Raw genomic sequence first — 19,441 nt, 5'->3', positions numbered from 1 at the left:
GAGGCACTGGAGACAGAGTATGTCTGCTTATGCTCCATTGGTATTCTATGACATGTTCAAGGACTAGGGTGCCTCTTCACTGGAGATCATCCTTCAGTTACTGACTTTGTAAGGAAAAATTGCAAAGAAAATAAAACACAAGCAACGAGACAGCTTATTGCATGTTTATAGCTTTCATGGTAGATTGCTATGAAATATCCTAGCTAACTGAGACCCATTGATAAAAGGTGCTGTCAGAATGGAAGGTTTGAGTCAAAGAGGGCTCACTGGGTGCTTCCATGTACCACAGTCATTAAAAGGCAATACAGTGTATCAGTCAGAGATCCCCAAAGATACTAAAATTAAGAGGCAGACAGACAGAGAGAGACAGAGATAGAGACAGAGAACTTCATCTACAAATTAAGGAAAACCTGGATTTAATTGCTGAAAAGATGGCTAGCCAGATAAGGCACTTGCTGTGAAAACAAGAAGAATCGAGTTTGGATCCCCAGCTCAAAGCAAAACATAGCCTTTGCAGCCTATTTATAACCACAGCACTGGAGACCTCCAGACAAGACATCCTTGGAGCAAGTTGGTTAGCCAGGCTATGTGAATCAGCAAGCTATGGATTCAAGTGAGAGATGTTACCTCAGTATAGAAGGTAGAGAATGATGCCAGTGTTACCCTCTGGCCTCCATATGCACCTGAACCCATAACACACACACTCACACACACATGCATATTCACCTGCAAACAGACAAGCAAGAAGACAAAAGAAGGGCAAGACTTATTTTTGAGAAGTAGCTCGGGTGCTGTGGGGAAATGTTAAAACAATCCTGGCTAAAGACTGAGACCCCCAAGGAGGAGGTGGTGCTGCAGCTCAAGTTTAAAGACCACTGAAGGCTGTACTCTCTCTTGGTCAGGAGACCTCAGTAGTTTTTCTCTTAAGGTCCTGAATGACTTAGATGAGGCCTGCCATCTCAAGGAAAGAAACTACCTTAAATGAAATCTGGTTGTTTAATATTATTCCCACCCAAAAAAGAAAAACTACCAGCCTGACAAGGGTTTTAGAATAATGACATCTTCACATGTAACTAACCAGATTACATACATACATACATAGTAGTGGAGCAGACACATTTCCTTCTACCTGATTCCAGATGTGCTTTGGCAGTTCCCAGGGATCCTTGAGGTGTGGTGTGGGCACCAACCTACTTCTCATTGCCGCATTTGCTAAGTTTTCTAAACCTAGCTTCAGGATAGAACTTGGAGGAAAATGGGGGCACATCCAAACGCAAGCCTGCAACCCCAAGGAGCTGCTCCCAGCTCTGGGTGGACAGGAACCCAGGCAGGACCCAGAAATGTCCTCCACACTTGCCAAGAACCTCTGTTTCGACCTCTCTTTAAGATGTCATTCAATGGAGCCAGCTCTTACACTTGAAGATTATTTCTTAGAACTTGTGTGAGAGTAAAATTGTTTATCTTGAAATCCTTGGGACCTCACATACCAAATAAAGAAGATTCCTCCAAGAGCCTCATAACACACCAGAAGGCACCAGCCAATAAGTTTATTAATACCCCTTTGTGTGGTTTTTCATTTTTTGCAACTTATCTTGTAAAAATATTACTATGTTTTTCTTATTGGAAAGATGCCTGAATCAAGTAGCACAGGAGAGGAATAGAAAACAAAGGAAACACTGTTTCTAGGTTAGTAACATGTGCTGTTTCCATTCAGAGTGCCACAGGCAGCTCAAGCTTTGCACACGTCCATACCTTGGACTCTGGGAGATAAAGATGCTGTTTTTCCCACGTTTCCTCTGTGTCTATGTTTCACTTGGAAATCTTCAGGGAAAACAAGAACCAGGGGAGTTGTTTCCCAACTCTTTACATGTATGCTCAGTCACATGGACATTTCTTTGATTTAAAACTAGTGATGATCCCCTCAAGAGGCACTCATCATTTTTAGCAAGAGCTTGCACAGGGTGGCCATGAGTCAAAGAGCTTGTACATGGAGCAAATGTCCACAAAGAGCTTGCACCTATAGGATGTGGGTTGAAGAGCTGGCAGACAGTGGATATGGTTGGAGAGCTCGCACACAGAAGACATGGGTCAGAAAACTGCACACTGGTCACATGGGTCAAAGAGGGTTCACAGTGGAAGATCTTGCACACAGTGGTAATGGGTTGATGACAGGGCTGAGGGTATGGGTAGGCCAAATACCAGACTAATGATTGTATACACTGAGGAGGAGATAAACAGTGAGCAGGGCAGGAGAAGCTCTGCTCGCTCTTTGAATGCACAGCAAGGGAATACCGATAACAATAAAGTCACCGTGGATATATGAGAACAGTGACTCAGCAGGTTTGAAAGCTAAGAAAGCAAAATCAGGTCATATGGAACAAATGGATCTCACATAATTTAGTGAGTATTGCTCTACTCTGGGGCTTTGGCTGAGCTCAGATCTACTGACATAATAAAAAACCAAAGAGAAGAGAGAAGTGGCAGAGAGGAACAGAGAGCCATGGGATCTGTCTAGGACTGAGCCCCAGGTTGAAGCCAATGTTAGAGGGGATCGGATCTAAGCTCATACTGCATGACTTGAAAGATACTTGATTCCCATCTAAAAGCTCCATGTAAACATTTTCATGTCCTCACAATAGTAATAAGAAGACTCAATGCCTCCAAAGTTGGTTAAGAAAATTGCAAATGTAAGGCTCTGAAAAATGGGGGACAGATATGTACGTGTTTAATAATAGTCCTTAGGGTGTGTTGTCAATGATCAGCCAAAATGCACCTTTCATTGGGGTACATCAGGAAAATGAGAATAGAAACTATATAGAATCATTCATTGAAAATGACATTTATGTTCAAGACAGCCAGAGGGAGGAAGGGAGAGGGGGGAGAGTGAAGAGGGAGAGGAAGAAATGGGGAGAAAGGGAGAGGAGCTAATCAATTTGTTCTGTTTTAATATTCCTGAACAGAACCATCTCACAGTGAAAAGGCATCACTGGGCTCCCTGCCCACTGGGACAGGCTGCTCCAGAGCAGTGCTGCATGAAATGGGTTGATACTGCCCAGGAAAAGGCAGAAGGGAGATGAAGCCTCAGGTAGAAGCTTGGGCTAGATAAGCTTTGGGCTCCAAGTCATTTTTGTAGTCTGGGATGTTGGGTTTTGATGAGATGATGCTGATGTATAAAAAAGGAGTCCATAGATAAAGTAAATGCCATACGAACCCTGGCAAAGAAGAGAAATGATCTCAACCCATCAGCCCTTACCTCCTTAACCTTGCCCTTGCCTCATTCAGCATTTTGATATCTTGATTGCTCTGGTTCACAGTATGCAGGCTCCATCTCCAATGCCTCCTACTCAGGCAGGCTTCCTGTGACTGCCTGTCCCCACCATTGTGTTAACATGCATGTCACAGGACTTCCTATTGTCCTTTTTGCACTATCAGCATCGCATATTTAATGAGCCGTCCTCACAGAAGGTTGGCTTCAGATAGCAATGCCTTTAATGCATATCATGCAAGAACCATGCTTGATGCATGGGAAGATCTTGAATGCACGACAGGAAGAGCAAGCAAAGGTTTCTGAAACTTCCCAAAGGACCCACACTGCAAAATCTATCTTATAGGTCACCCACAACTTGAAATGAGTCTAGTGTGATGAATTTGTAAACAGACTAACGTGACTATGGGGAAGAAAATCAGAGACAAACAAAAGGAGATGAGACTACAAACAAGAAATAGCCATCATCTTGATACTCTAGAAGAAAACAGAGCTCAAAGTGTCACCTGCTAAACTGCTGTGGATATGTGTATACAATAAAGTAAAAGTGTCATGTGTTTGAACAATGAAAATGCATTTGTTTAGTCTCTGACCAACTACCTATGGATCCATCTACTTAGGTAACCACAGCAGTTTACGAAAACGCAGTGAAATATACTCTGCTGTGGTAGGGGGAGGTTACTGCAGAAGCATCTGTACTGTAATTGTCCCTGTGTAACCCACTAGCTCACTGCACAGCCCCTCTCACCATAGACCACCAGCAACACCTGGTGGCCGCCTGCTTCTAAGCAGGCAGCAAGGCAGAAAACTGATCAAACCAAAGTGGAACTAAAGATGTGGACATTGAAAAAAATGAGTTTATCAGTAAAGCTTCTATACAGGCAACCCTGGGCTGCTGCTCAAATATTCCAGCCACTGCTTTGATTCCAGTTAGAGAATCCACTCTGTAGCATTCAAGCCACAGCAATCACTATTTGCTCTGAAGGTTGCCTACTTGAAAAAAAAAAGTTTCCACTGCTTCACTCTCTGCAAAGCTCCCCTCCTCCTCAACCCCACCTTTCCCTGGGCATGTTGTATCTAATGAGATACAATTGAATTTTTATTGACAATAGATACACCCTTTCTTGTGATAAGTAACTTTGTGATACTATAGTTTGCATTTCAGATCCCTGGCTTTTCATCTATTTCATTCTTAATTTAGATTAACCATTAATGAGTCTACTTACTAAGCTCACATTGAGCCCCAATTAGTCAGAATTAACATGAAAGTAAATGTATATCGGAGCCTGAGTGATTGTCAATTGAAGCATTCATGCATAAGCTGGTTTCTTGACTCTTCAGAGGAAGGTAACCACACATACCCCTAGAGGTACAGATTTTCTCAGAAAACCTCAAGCTAAACATTCAGGTGGCATTTGCTGTGGCCAACATGGTAGCCATCTTCTTCCCTTCCTGCTGATAAGTAACACCATTTAAGCAAGTAAAGAGATAAGAAACACATGAGGTAAGGTTTTAAACTACATTTTTTTCCTTTTTTTGTTTTTTATTATTATTATTATTATTTGACACTTTATTCACTTTGTATCCCCCCATAAGCCCCTCCCTTCTCCCCTCCCCCTTCTTCATGCATGCCCCTCCCCAAGTCCACTGATGGGGGGTTCCTCCTCTCCTTCCTTCTGATCTTAGTCTATCAGATCACATCAGGACTGGCTGCATTGTCATCTTCTGTGGCCTGGTAAGACTGCTCTCTCCTCAAGGGGAGGTGATCAAAGAGCAGGCCAATCAGATTATGTCAGAGGCAGTCCCTCTTCCCATTACTATGTAACCCACTTAGACACTAAACTGCCATGGATTACATCTGTGCAGGGGTTCTAGGTTATCCCCATGCCTGGTACTGCCCTGCAGACTATCAAAGCAGATGCTGAGACTTTATGGCCAACTGTTGGGCAGAGTACATGGAATCTTATGTAAGAAGTGGGAAATAATAGGTTATGGAGAGGACAGGAACCCCACAAGGAAAGCAACAGAACTAGAAGATTTGAACACAGGGGTCTTCCCAGAGACCCATACTCCTTTTTTTAATTTAATTTTTTAAAAATTTATTGGGGGACAGGACCTCCACAAAGAGAGCAGCAGAACCAAAGAATCTGGGCACAGGGGTCTTTTCTTAGACTGATACTCCAAACAAGGACCCTGCATGGAGATAACCTAGAACCCCTGCACAGATTTGGCTCCATGGCAGCTCAGTGTCCAAGTGGGTTCCCTGGTGACGGAAGCAGGGACTGTCTCTGACATGGACTCAGTGGCCTGCTCTTTAATCATCTCCCCCTGGCTGAGGGGGTGGGGGCAGCCTTACCAGGCCACAGAGGAAGACAATGCAGCCAGTCCTGATGAAAATTGATAGGCTAGGGTCAGAGGGAAGGGGAGGAAGATCTCCCTTATTAGTGGATTTGGGGAGGGAAAAGGGAGGAGATGAAGGAAGAAGAGAGATTGGGAGGGAATGAGAGAGGGGACTACAAAGTGAATAAACTGTAATTAATAAAAAATAAATTAATAAAAATAAAAATTTATTCAGTTTACATCCTGATTATAGCCCCCTCTCTTCTCCTTCCTGTCTCACCCTCTTCTGCCTTTTCCCCATTCCCCTCCCCTAGTCTACTGAAATGGGGAGTTCTCCTCCCCTACTATCTGATTCTAGCCTATCAAGTCTCCTCAGGACAGCCTGCATCCTCTTCTTCTATGGCTTGACACCAGGACTAAGTGACCAAAGAACAGGCAACAGAGTCTATGTCAGAGACAACACCTGTTCCCTTTTCTAGGGCACCCACATGAAGACTGAGCTGCCTATAGGCTACATCTGAGCAGGGGACCTAGGTCTTCTCCACATGTGGTCCTTGGTTGGTGCATCAGTCTCTGCATGCCTCCCTGAGTCCATATTTGTTGATTCTATTAGTCTCCTTGTGGCACTCCTGTCCCCTCCAGATCCTCTATCTTCCCATTCTTCCATAAGACTACCTGCACTCTGGCTAAAGTTTGGCTGTGTATCTCAGCTTCTGCTTTGATCCCTTGCTGGGTGGAGTTTTTCAGAGGACATGTATGTTAGGCTCCTGTCCTATTCCCTCTCTTCAACTGCTGATGATGTCTATACTATTTGTTCTTCTGAATGAGAATTAAACATCATCCCTAGGGTCCTCCTTGTAACTTAGTTTCTTTAGGTCTGTGGATTGTAGTATGGTTATCCTGTATTACATGGCTAATATCCAATTACGTGAGTATATACCATGCATGTCTTTCTGGTTCTGGGTTACCTCACTAAGGATGATCTTTACTAGTTCCATACATTTGCCTGCAAATTTCATCATTTTTCCTTGTTTTTAATATCTGAGTACTATTCCATTGTGTAAATGTACCACAATTTCTGTATCCATTTTCGGTTGGGAGGCATCTAGGTTGTTTCCAGATTCTGGCTATTACAAATAAGGCTGCTATGAACATAGTTGAGCAAATGTCCTTGTTGTATGGTGCAGAATCTTTCAAGGTTGGTTGTTTAGTTGGCTTGTGTTGATTTAATTTGATTTTCAAGACATGGTTTTTCTATGTAGCCATAGCTGTCCTGGACTCACTTTGTAGACCAGGCTGGCTTTGAACTCACAGAGATCTGCCTGCCTCTGCCTTTCAAGTGCTGGGATTATATAAGCTACTCTTTTTTTTCACTTCCCTACCCAACATTTCTCAGCCATAATAGGGAAGCCCAAGCCTGTCACTGTTCTGTTATGAGTTACATCCATACCACATGACCAGAGCACCCCTCCATCATGGTAAATTACATATTTTTAACTAGCTATTTGGGGACTTGATATTTATGACACATATGGAACCATACAAAACCTTAATAGACTTCATGCATCAGAATTAGAAATCAGTAAAATAAATGTTGCCAGCAATCTTATTCTTTCTGTCCCATATGAAAGCATTGTTCCCACAGATATCACAAGATGCTGACATCCTGCTTGCTCACATGTGTCCCTCTGATCTCAGCTACATGATTTGTGCAGACATCCATTCCCCAGCTATGGAAGGAGAAGGAAGGGCCAGAAAAAGGTGGTCACTTGCAGCCATGAGTCGTCCCTCAAGATGAGTACATCCCCGTACCTTCGAATGGGAAATGTTAGCTTCTAAGATGCTGTGGATGGTTTCCTCTGAGATGTGGAATGAGGATCGAAGGTCCTTAGTTAATTTGGTGACATTCTTCATCAAATCCTTTATTTTTATATCTGAAGAATACACAAAAGGAAAAGAAAGTTTATAACAAATTTTCCGAATTTTTATTGATTTAAAACAAAATTTGATTTTTGTCACCTAAATAAGAAGTTTCCATCATGCTGAAATAAAGTTTCAGCTTACTGTTCGGGGGGGGGGAGCAGTATGAGATCATTTCTTGTTTAAGTAAATAAAAACCTCTGGCTATGTGATATCATCTAGTCAATGGCTGGCTCGGTAACCATATGCCATAGGGACCTCATCTTTCTTAAACAAGAAAATTACCACCTAAGGCGGGTGAGAATTCTTCACACTTGTCATATTGTCCTGAGTTTTAGGAGCTGTGTGGATGGAACAGAGACTCATAGGGTCAAGGGGTTTCGGAAAGGACGGAGTGAGAAATCCAGACAATTCAAGATGTCCTTCTGTCTTCTGCCTGACTTTTGGAACCTCAGGATCTTGGGAGTTTCCTTGTGAAGCCTGAGCTAGCTACATTCTAAAATATCTATTTGGTTTTTGGTTTTTAGACAACATATAGCGCAATTCTTGCTTTTTGTGGTTTCTTTTAATGTGTTAGAATAAAATACTCCATTTCATTTTTACTTAGCTTTTTACTTTGGAATGTAACCACATCATTTCTCCTCTCTCCTCCCTCCTAACCCTCTTATGTACCACACTGCCTCTCAAATTCAAGGCCTCCTCTTCTCTAAGAGTACAGCACATCTTTCTTTCTCATGTTTTGTTTTAACAATATGTTGGACAGAATCAACAAATGTAAATTTTAACCAAGGAAGTTGAGAAACCACATACCCTCTGTGACTGTGAAATTGCTTAGAAATGTCATAACAGGAATCTTTGACATCCAAGTCTCCTCAAGACTTTTGGTCAACCTAAGGTGACAGAAAACCAAAATTAGACAAGATAAAACACCAGAAGCAATGTTGGAATGAATAACCTTGTGTCAGTTCCAGCAGCGGGCTGGATAACACAGGTTCTCTCTGATAAATGGACATACTCTGTCCTCTGATACCATCATGAGTGGATTTTCTCATGAGTGGATTGAAAACACCAGGTTTTCAATGTGTCCTCCCTCAGTCCGGCCCAGCAAACAAATCAGGATGATAGCAACAAGATGCATGGTAAATGGCTTCTCATAGATGTAGAAAATAGATCAAATAGACTATGGTGTATCTGAGAAATTAATGCAGCCACGGGTAATGTAAGCACACATCTTCCTGAGGACTGAGAATACGAGGGAGGGTGCAAGAGCGAGTTATACACCTGTGCATGTGCTGCTGAACGATTCCCACCAAGGGCTGGCACGTGCAACCATGGTCAGAAGCATTTTCCAACTTGCTTTTGAAGCCTTCTAAAGCGCTGGAAAGACTCCTGCTAAGATCTTCACAGTCCAGTTGATTCGGGGAGGACCATATCTTTCCAATTTCCTAGAAAACATAGCAGTGACAGAAATCACAGTATTTACCTGCACGAGTCTGAGGCTGGTTTGCAGGCAAATGTAGGCCTCTGGTCATTTTCTAAAGTGTCAGAGAACACTCCCATTTCCTCCGTGCATGTGAAGCAATAGAGCAGGGCTAAGCCACTTGTTCTGCGATTCAGGACAGAAAACAAACCATACCAGGACACTCAGGGGACCAGAGCCCAGTTCCTCTGGGTCACCCAGAGTTCAATAGATTAAAAAAAAAAGCCAACATAAAAGATAAATGGCCACAACCTCAAAATATATTGAAAGAAACAGCATGAAGAGCAGACGTGTGAGGGCTACATTCTCAATCACGGAAATACAAATAAATCCTGAAGTGAGATCATCATCTCAAATCTTCTAAGTTGTCTATTGTTTAAAAGACAAGGAAATGACGCGTAGAAAACTGGGAGAAAATCCCTTGTATGGCGGTGGTGGAAATGTAAAGTAGCACCGCCATTAAAGAAGATGACGTTTGAGTTCCTTGAAACTGCCATACAAGCCCAGGCATCACTCCGTGGGTCTATACCTAATGGAACAGAAACCAGGTATGAGAGACACATCTGGACGTTCATGCTCGTTGTGGCATCATTCAGAATGAGCAAGATGTGGAAGTGACCTGAAGGTCCACTGAGAGATGAACTGATAAGGACCAAAACCTTACATGTACAGTAAAATACTATTCAGCCATGTAAAAGAAGGAAATCTTGCCATTTGCATAGCATATCTGAACCTAGAAGAAATGCTAAGTCAAATAAGTCAATCAAAAAAACAACAAAACAAAAAACAAACAAACAAAACTCCTGCACTTAGACCAGGGAGATGAAGCCTGAGATATTAGCAGAGTGGACCCCACAGGGCCTGGGCAGGAACAATGGCAAGAGCACACTACTGCTCCTGCTGGAGTAGGAAAGGACACTCAGCTTCTCCCCACACTAGGATTTCCACTGTTGTGATTTCCACTGTTGACACATCTTCCCAGATGCAGCCTCCTTCCCCTCCCCCACCACTACTTTCCAAATGGCTGCACAGACCCAGCTATTTCCTGAATGTTCCCATGGGAGCAGGAAGGAAATGAATGGCAGTGATGGCAGGCACACCCCTGCCAGACTGAGGTGGCGAGGCTGCATCTGTCCATTTCTAACATGTTTTTTTCTGCACGCTGTGCTCTTTCTGCTCCTGCGAACAAGGCTCTCACCTAGACATTTCACAGATGCTCCCCTTCCTCTGCAGAGGTCTCTTCTCACAGCACGCTGTGCTGAGACAAGGACAGTAGGTACAGTGAGCACTGGCTTACCTGCCGACCCACTTCTGAGAACACAGAAGTCACTTCATCTCTTGAAGTCTCTGCCCTCCTACGATTCCCAGCTCCTCATTAATGCGACTCACATATATCACTCCTACTTCTAATGTTATTCTTACATTTAGCAAAATAATATCTTTGGCATAGAGATAATTACAGAGAAATAAAGTACCCTGCCCTATGCAGTAGCAGGAATTGATACAAGAAAAAATTCAATGTCCTTGAACATAGGTGGACCAGGCTGCAGTTAAGAAGTATCCAACATAAAGACTCACACGTGACCCTGTTAGTATACAGCCTTGAGATCATGAAGACCCACCACATGTAAAAAGGCAGCACAGAAGCCCTCCTTCTCTGAATGAAGCAGGCCTGCATCATTCATGCACAAGGCAGATGAGCAGACACTGTTGGGTCCAAAGGACTAGACATGAGGATGTATTCAGAAGCTCCAGAGTCAGCCTGACATTCCAACCACATTCTCTGGTTCTATCAACCCAGAAGTGGCTCGAATGTCTTTTGAAACCTAATTTCAGGTTCCTACTGATTCCAAGACATTTACTTTCTGCTGCTGGGAACACAGTGTCGGAGAGGATAGAGTTGGCACTCTGAGCTCTCCTCATCTGCATCGGTGAGTGGAGCCCCATGCTGGAACTAAGCAAATGGCACAGTGAAATATTTAGACATTAAACAGCTAAACATAGCATCAGGCCCTTTGCCTTCCTCACCCCAACACAGAGAAACCATCTGATATTAAGATTTACGTTTCTGAAAATCTCACACACTATATACTCTGTGACCAAGGCTCTTTGGGGAAAGGGATGCTGGTCTGTGGGACCCAGCTTGGCCACTGATTACACAAGATCCCATCCACTCCAAAAAAACAGCATCTTTCAGAAATAAGAAAACTGGTGCATGTATGAACTCACAAAGACTGCGACAGAATGCATAAGACCTACACACGTTCAAACCAGACAAAATTCCTGCACTGAAAGAGGAAGTGAATACAATGTCCCATCCCTAACAAAGAGACTATTTGCAACTGGTACATTCTGGGAAAAGAAAAATCAGTTTTCTCCAACAGAGTGCCACAGAATGTTATCAACCATACTCCAGGGCAGGACCTAGGTCCAGGAGTAGTTGAGTTTTTGTTTTTTAGATTGTCATTTTGAGAGGGGTGATGGAGATGTAAGGGAAAAAATCATGAAACTGGTTGAGTGAGGAGGTGAGAAGAATCTGGGAGGTATGAGGGGATGAAAGAATATTATTAAAATATACTGTATTAAAAAATTAAATAAAAATGATTTGGAGTGAGAGAGAGTCAAGAGAGGTTAGTGGGGTGGATATGATAAATTATATTATATACATATATGAAATGTCATAATGAAATTCATTTTTATAAATAATTAAATAAAATTATTAAAATAAATAAAAATAAATAAATAAATAACTACCTTTCCAAAGCACAGATGATAGATAGGTGATAACCAATAAATTGATGGATGGATCAATGGATGGGTAAGTGGGTGGATGGATGAACAGATGGCCAGATGGATATACATGGACAGATAGACAATAATAGATGAAATGGATGGATAGATCTATAATAGATAGAAAGACAGACAGAGATGATAAGATAGAGACAGACCATTAGATGGACAGACAGACAATCTGTTTGAGAGCACTTGCCCATTCCCATGGCTTAAACACCCTATTTCCTTAAAGCACAGTGTCATTGAACACAGAGCTAGGAAGCTCAGCTCAGTTGCAAGCACCACATGGATAACACAAATGCAAATGGTCTCAAGACAGAGGTAGTAAAATCTATCAAACTAGGAAGTTATGTATTTCAACTATTTGTTACTTCTAATTTTTTTTTTATTTATTTATTTTAATGCAGTTTATTCAGGAACCTTGAACAATCCTCGGACCCTGGGGAAAGCCAGCCCACAGCTTAAATAGCCTCTGGGTAGCCAACCCAGGCGTGCCACGGGGGCAATGCAGATAGGTCCACATACATGGAAGCAAGCCAGATCCTCGGCCTTAGCCAAATGTGGAGTTGTTCGTGACAGAGAGCACTCACCATCGGGAAGGTGGAAGGCGGAAACCAGATCCATCTTTAAGGCATAGCATTCCGCAGCTCTCTAGAGTTGCGGGTTGATGCCCCAGGTCCCGCCTCTGAGAAAAAGGTATCGGACGGTCTGATGCTCTTTGGGTGGATGACACCTAAATGAACATCTGTACAAAGTCCCAATTTATTTCTAATATCAGAGATCAGACCTCTACTCTTGCCTGATGCGTCTAAAACAAAAAGGGGGAACTGTTACTTCTAATTTTAACAGCATTTATTTAATCATGTGTCTAGAATTTGAGTTTTAATGATACAAATGATTAGCCACCACTTGTAAAAACTAAGACTTTAACAAGCAATTCTCATGGCTGAGTACCAGCTAAGCTGTGCATCCTGTGAGGTCTGCTGATCTCTCTTCCATCATGAACACACTGCAGAGTCCCTCTGGTTCTCAAGGCCAAGCTGCAACTATGGAGTAACCACACCATAGTTGACCCAACACCACTGCCTTGTTTGGGCCAACTGTGATGAAAGCAAATGTTCTGAAACATAAAAAAAAAAAAAAGACAAACCTGGTAGTGATGATGTAGCAAAGTGACTCCTTGCACAGCAGATAAGATAAGGTGCCTCATTCCACCTCGCTGGCAGCTCAGTGTAGCACACAGAATGTCCTTCGTCAGGGAAGGGTTTTCTGTTAGAAGAAATGAATAAACATTTCTCTCTTGACCAGCCCAGTCCCAGAAAATTATTCTTTAGAGATTCAAAATGATCCAAATTCCTCGACATTTCTTAAATCATCAAAATGGACAGACAGGTAAGGGTAAAACTGCACCTTTTTAAACACTTTGATTTTTTAATATTTACTAGCCATTGCACATTTTAGTAGAGTACATTGCCTTTCTATACACATACCCAGATAATGCAAAATAAACAAATTAGGCTATTTGGCTGTTGTGGTTTGCATGGGAATGGCCCCATAGACTCACATGTTGGAATATTTAGTCCCCAACTGGTGGAACTACCTGGGAAAGGTTGGGAAATATGGCCTTGTTGAAGGTGTGTCACTTGGGGTGGGCTTTTAGGCTTCAAAAGTCCACATCATTCCCAGTTAGCTTTCTCTGCATTGTGGCTAGTCTCAAGACATCAGTGCTCAGCTCCTTCCTGTTCCACTGCCATGCCTGCTGCCATGCTCCCTGCTATGATGGTCATAGGTTTAACCCTCTGAAACTGTAAGCCTCAAGTAAACTCTCTTAGAAGTTGCCTTGGTAAAGGTCTTATCACAACAATAGAAGAGTAACTGAGACATTACTACCTATTACTTCTGGTATTATCATTTCGTGGTACTGGAGACATTCAGAATCCTCTCATGTAACTGTTCTGGGATATCCACCTGGCTGAGGTAGCTTCTGGAATGAACCAGTAACAGAAACCCCACTGGGCTTTAGAATAATGCAAGTTGTTCCTTGTATCCAACTGCATCTCTATCCCAGATAGACATCCTGGTCCCGCAGCCTCTGTTCCCCACTTTTCTACTGCCCACTTCACATATATTCAGTGTTTAGGGTTCAATGTCTGGCTTCATCACTTAGCACAATGTCCAGTATCTCTAATCTCTATCCACATTTGTGCAAATGACAGAAACTCATTCTTTTAAAGGCTAAATTCCCTATCATGTATATATATATATATATATATATATATATATATATATATATAACATTCTCTTTTATTCGTGAAGGCTACACCTTTTAGTCTACAGTGTAAATAAAGACTTATCTGGGCTAAATCACTTGAATATAAATCAATTTATAACCTCTGCCTTCCCAAAACAGCCTCTCTTGCTTTGTTCCTCTATATGGAATTCCCACTCACTGGCCCTTTTTCTCACACCCTCTCTAGGAATGATACCCATTCACTCCGGTTTGCATAGATATCTTGCCTATTAGCCTAGCATTGTTATAATCATTTCACTCTTGCTTTCTCAGAATACTCTTGTGGATTAATTAATTAGGTTTGTTTGCCTCCCTGTGCTCCACACTTCACTAGTAATGTCTGGAAGCATCCTTGACATCTTCCTGCCTCAATCTTCACACTTCCACTCTACTTCCTAATAGCTCTAGATTCTGTATCTCTGTCCAGTATCCCATCTGGTCACATCCAGAAGACTACCATATTCCTGGCAGGTCCTGTCCACTGACCTTTGTCATTCATCTTTAGTCTTGAGATCAAAAAGAGCTGGTCAGTTACGGATATCTGGAAAAGTTCCATGCTATGCTCCAGGTTCTTCTCCAGCCACTGGCCACCTCTACCTCCTGAGCACCCATAAGCTCTGTTCCTCATGCTCCCACCATCACCCTGTGCCTTCTTCAGAGGACTTCTGTCTCCTCTCCAACTAGCTACCTCTAAGGACTCAGCCATAGACCTTTCCTTTCCTTCCCTGGCTATCTAGGGCCCTGTGAGCTCATCAACTTGCACACTTCCCACTTTCAGAGTCTTACCTCTGCTCCCAGGTATGCTTGGCATTCGGCACATGGCTAAGTACCTTCTAGATACTGGGTCATTATAGAAAACAGAGTATATTTTTTATGAATAAAACTAATCATTGATTTTTCAAATGACAAAAAATAATCCTTGCAAATATTTTTTTTAATATTTTAGTCTGGGCAGTATACCAAGAGAAGAAATCTGAACTGAAGAGGCTCCTCTCTATCCCAGTGTGGTGGTGCACACCTGTAATCCTAGCATCTAGAAGGCTGAGGCAGGGGGATCAGATATTGGGGCCAGCCTTAGCTACATAAGCAGATACAAAAAAAGAAAGAAAGAAAAAGAAGGAAGGGAAGGGAACTAAGGGAGCTGTGTGAGCCTTGGCTATCTCTCTATGATAACTCTGCCATGCTCCCTGCTATGGACTCAGGGTGGCCTTGCTCTGCATTTCTTCAAATCTAGTTGTGACAGTGTGCATATGAGATGAGGTGCCAGGCTTCAGGCCACCTGGCCTCCTTCTGCCCCCATTCAACCCTCAATGCATCACCACAAGAACATCTAACAACAGTCTTGACACTAACCACAACTTAGCTTGCACCTGGCCCTCTACCCTGCAGGGCGCCCTCTTCCTCCTCCTCTCTTTTCTTCAAAGCCTCACTTCAGTTTCTTCCACCTGAGCTTGTATCTCTTCTGACCTTGAAGACACAACAGATATCTGCCCTGGCTTTCCCGGTTTGCCACCTCCTTCTATATCTCCATACTGTTTCCCTAAGCCCTATAGTCTTAACCTGTCTCTTTAGCTGGAGAAGGAATCTGACTTCTTCCTGTGTGTGCTGGTCCACACAGGAGGCCAGGTAGATGTTGTGTGTCTTTTTTCCCTTCTCCATTTTTTTTTCTTGAGACAAAGGCTTTCACTGAACTAGCTGGCTGATTGACTAGTTACTCCCAAAAAGCTCTGGAGATCCACCTGTCTCTGCCTCCTCCCCACACTAGGATTACAAACATGGTTCACTGCAACCAACTTTCACATAAATGCTGGAGATCTGAGTTTAGTTCCTCATGCTTGCCCTTCCCAAACAGACCTTTCTCCACCTCTGACCCTGAACTCTTTTTTCCAAGTATGACTCATGTCCACTGTCCCTCAGGTCATTAATTGGTGACACAGAACATTAAATTGAATGCCCACCAACAGTTTTTTTTTCTTCTTCTGACCTTGAAGACACATTATATATTTACCCTGGCTTTCCAGTTCTGACACCTCCCTCTACATCTCCACACTGTTTCTCCAAGCCCTATAATCTTCTGATATGATCCCTGCTGTCATATTTAGCACCAGATGGAATTTTAAAAAATGACACTGAACCCAAGTTCGTGTGAGCAATGACATTAATAATGCCAATGGCTGTTGTGCTCATTTTTAAACTGTTTAATTTGGGGTTCCCTAAAGCCTCTCCCATCCAAGCCCCAGACTTAGGTAGGAGAGAGAAAGTTAATGGGGAGAGAGGCACAGACCCTTTACTTCTCCCAGATGTGTAGGGTCGATGGGTCCTTAGGGACTATACCAATCTCCATCAACAGCAAACCCAGCAAGCAGTCTTCCCCAGGGCGCTGCTCCACAAAGTGTCTCTCCAAACTGCTACACACCATCTGTCTCTGGTCTTTCCAAATGGCCACATGCCACACCTCACCCTTTCGCTCCCCAGGCTCTCATATTTATATCCTACAAAGTCCTAGACCACGCCCCTCTCCTACTGCATAAGTCAGGCCTTTACCAGCTGGCAAAGACCATGCCCCTGCTGGAGGCAATCATCAGCTGTGGACAAACTAAAGCCCAAACTAAAATCCCATGCTTGGGATTAAAATAAAAACATATTTACACAACATAATTGAGTTTTTAAAGAAACCAAAACTTCCATCACTTATGGCGAGGCACCTTGTGTGATGGATGAGCTATCTGCCTGTCCAGGTCCACTGCACCTCCTATTTCACTGAGAACCTTCTGGTTCAATACTGGTCTCCTACTTTACACAACAGGCTCTTCTCTAATTAGGGAAGTGAGGCATCACCTTCAACAACGGCCATGCCTGAGTGAAATATAAAAACTAAAAATTGATTTTCTAATGCCATTTCATGTATATTATACTAACTTAGCATCTGTGATACAGAATAGCAAGGTACATAGAAATCCAGGTACTGATAAGTGTTTCTTTCATTGAAAATTCATTACTTTATCCAACTGTGAAATATCAAAATAATTGCATCTTCAAACCTGGCTGAATTTTGCATGCCAGAAAGAGAAGAAGCAGAAAGAGATTTGACTTAATATTCCTGGGCATGTCTTCACATGGTGAGATTTTATTGAGTGGCATGCTATGTGCTTCCATATGTAATACTCGGTGTTCAGCAATACAGTCCATGTTCATAGACAGCTCCAGTTGAAGATAGAAATTTAGGTCAAAAGACAGAGATATAGATCTCCCCTACATAGCAGATTTTAGGCTTCAGTTACATCATCTATGATCACTTGGGCTTTCTATTCCTCACTTTTTTTATGTTTCAATCCAAAAGATTAGTCAATTCCTGCATTCAAAGAAACATTCCTATTACAAGACAGAGGTCAGTTAGCAGACCAGAGCTAGTTCTTCCCATATCTCTCCAGAGAGCCAACTCTTAGTAACCTGAGGGCTGTCCCACCTTCAGCCTGCCCAAGAACCTGGGAAGAAGAGCCAGAGTGTGTGCACCACATACATGTCCCCAGCAAGGTCCCAGGGAGATCACATGTGTTTACATCCTCGTCCTATTGATTCTTCTCAACTTTGAAACAGATGTCAGCTCACCTTCTTTGATGTTCATAGAAACTGTGTTGCCTGCCCTGTGCCTGTCAGCTGGCATGAAGCCCTGAACTCAGCCTATTTGTTATCAAGCTCTCTCTCCTTCCAGTACAGCAGTTGTCATGATGTCACTGAACAAAGCCAACTTTAAATATATGCCTGCAAACACTCTAGCCAATAATGTCACATGGTACATGGAGCTAAATTGCCTTTACTTCCCAATGAAGCAGCCTGGCCCCTATGTGCCTATCCCACAGCCAGCACTCACTTAATGATCCACTCAGTCTATTTATAGACATCAGTTGAATGTATAATGTGCCTGTGTCAGGGTTCTTCAGTTAACATATAGACCCATCTCTTCAGCCTTCACATTTCATCTGGCATGCCTCTACTCTGGTTTTATCTCCCATTGTGTTCTCTCTTCTACCCTTAATTCTCACCTACACTATCCTCCTTCAGCTAATACCCCTGATTGGTACCAGAATTTGCATTATTTTATGAGTTTGCACTTAAAAAATATTAGAGAGCTGGTTCCTGAATGTGTCTCATTTCTCCTTTCTTGCACTTGTAGATAAATGCTCTACCATGTACCTGGATTCTAGTCATGGCCACCCACACAGGCCAGTCAGTCCAGGCTAGTGATCCTTCCTCACTGATGGTGGACCTTTGTGTGTATCCATAGTCCCCTTTCTGGGTGAGCTAGACTCCTCTTCGGGTGGTCTTCCTCAACCCTATAGCTTATTCACCTACATCAAATAATAGCAGAGAGTAGGCAGGCGACCCTGCCAGTGTCTCTTTAGCTAAGTGTTACCACACAGACTGAATGTATAGGAGGACTCATGGACAGCAACACCCCCACACAAAGAGATTGAACACGTAGGAATCTCGTGGATGGCAACATGAGTGTCTGAGGGCTCCTGGCATCTCTTCAGGCATTCATTCATCCAATGAGAGACTACACAGCCAGCATCTTAGGTTCTGTTCACACAATCAAGGAAAACACATTCACAGCAGCACACAGGCTGAGCATCATGGTACAAAACACTAATGCCAGCATTTGGGAAGCTGAGGATAGAGGATTGTGTTAATTAATGAGAAATCTAGCATATACCAGTCATTAATCTCATAATAACAAGGTTCAAGCATCAAAGCAGAAGCTTGGTCCACTACAGGATTCTAGATGGAAAAAGTCAAAGAAACCTTCCCAAAGAAAAAATAACATTTGTTTTAAGAGCAACACTAGAGTAGAATAGTAAGATTCTAATAATACATCAGGAGAAGTAGAAGGGTGTGTACATGAACTGGAGCAATGGTGACAGGGACAGCTTTGAGAGAGCTCACAGAGCCAAGGGTTAAAGCTATCTTGGTCCTCCTCCTGTTTTTCTTTATTTCTCTTGATCTTCTCAGCCTCATTCTTGATTTCCCCATTTCTCCTCGATCCCCTCTTCTTTGCCCATCTTACCAGTGCCTACTAACACCAAACATCTCTGAGTCCTCTGCTCTGCTTACTTGTAGAAGAGATTGGGCCAGAGGAAGCCAGCTACACGTGTGCACATGGAATTATTTAAACAGCAATGTGAACTCAGAAGTGCTTACAAATGTATGCTCACCTGTTGAAGAAAGCTCTGAAATAATTTACTCACTCTACAGGACAGCCAATGGTACTATCATTCAATGACAGTATCAACAGTAAATGTGCCACCATGAATCTGGCAAGTATGGGATTCATTAATTCACATTCATCTTAATT

General features: G+C 42.7%; 1 protein-coding gene across 2 annotated transcripts in view; it reads right to left on the bottom strand.

Annotated features, from left to right (window-relative positions):
• The window catches only part of Abca13 (ATP binding cassette subfamily A member 13), a 440,297-nt gene that overhangs the window by 317,286 nt on the left and 103,570 nt on the right, over positions 1–19,441 (bottom strand). For both annotated transcript variants that reach the window (XM_060365661.1, XM_060365662.1), the window contains exons 20-23: positions 12,949–13,067; positions 8,807–8,970; positions 8,336–8,415; positions 7,418–7,539 (exon numbers count right to left, since the gene is read on the bottom strand). In XM_060365661.1, coding sequence (XP_060221644.1) covers positions 7,418–7,539; positions 8,336–8,415; positions 8,807–8,970; positions 12,949–13,067 — 485 coding nt within the window. The remainder of the gene's footprint in view (positions 1–7,417; positions 7,540–8,335; positions 8,416–8,806; positions 8,971–12,948; positions 13,068–19,441) is intronic.

Source organism: Meriones unguiculatus, chromosome 12 (genome assembly GCF_030254825.1).
Source record: "Meriones unguiculatus strain TT.TT164.6M chromosome 12, Bangor_MerUng_6.1, whole genome shotgun sequence".
Taxonomy (NCBI): domain Eukaryota; kingdom Metazoa; phylum Chordata; class Mammalia; order Rodentia; family Muridae; genus Meriones; species Meriones unguiculatus.
The sequence above is the reverse complement of the archived record's forward strand: the minus strand, read 5'-3'. Positions and strand labels throughout refer to the sequence as shown.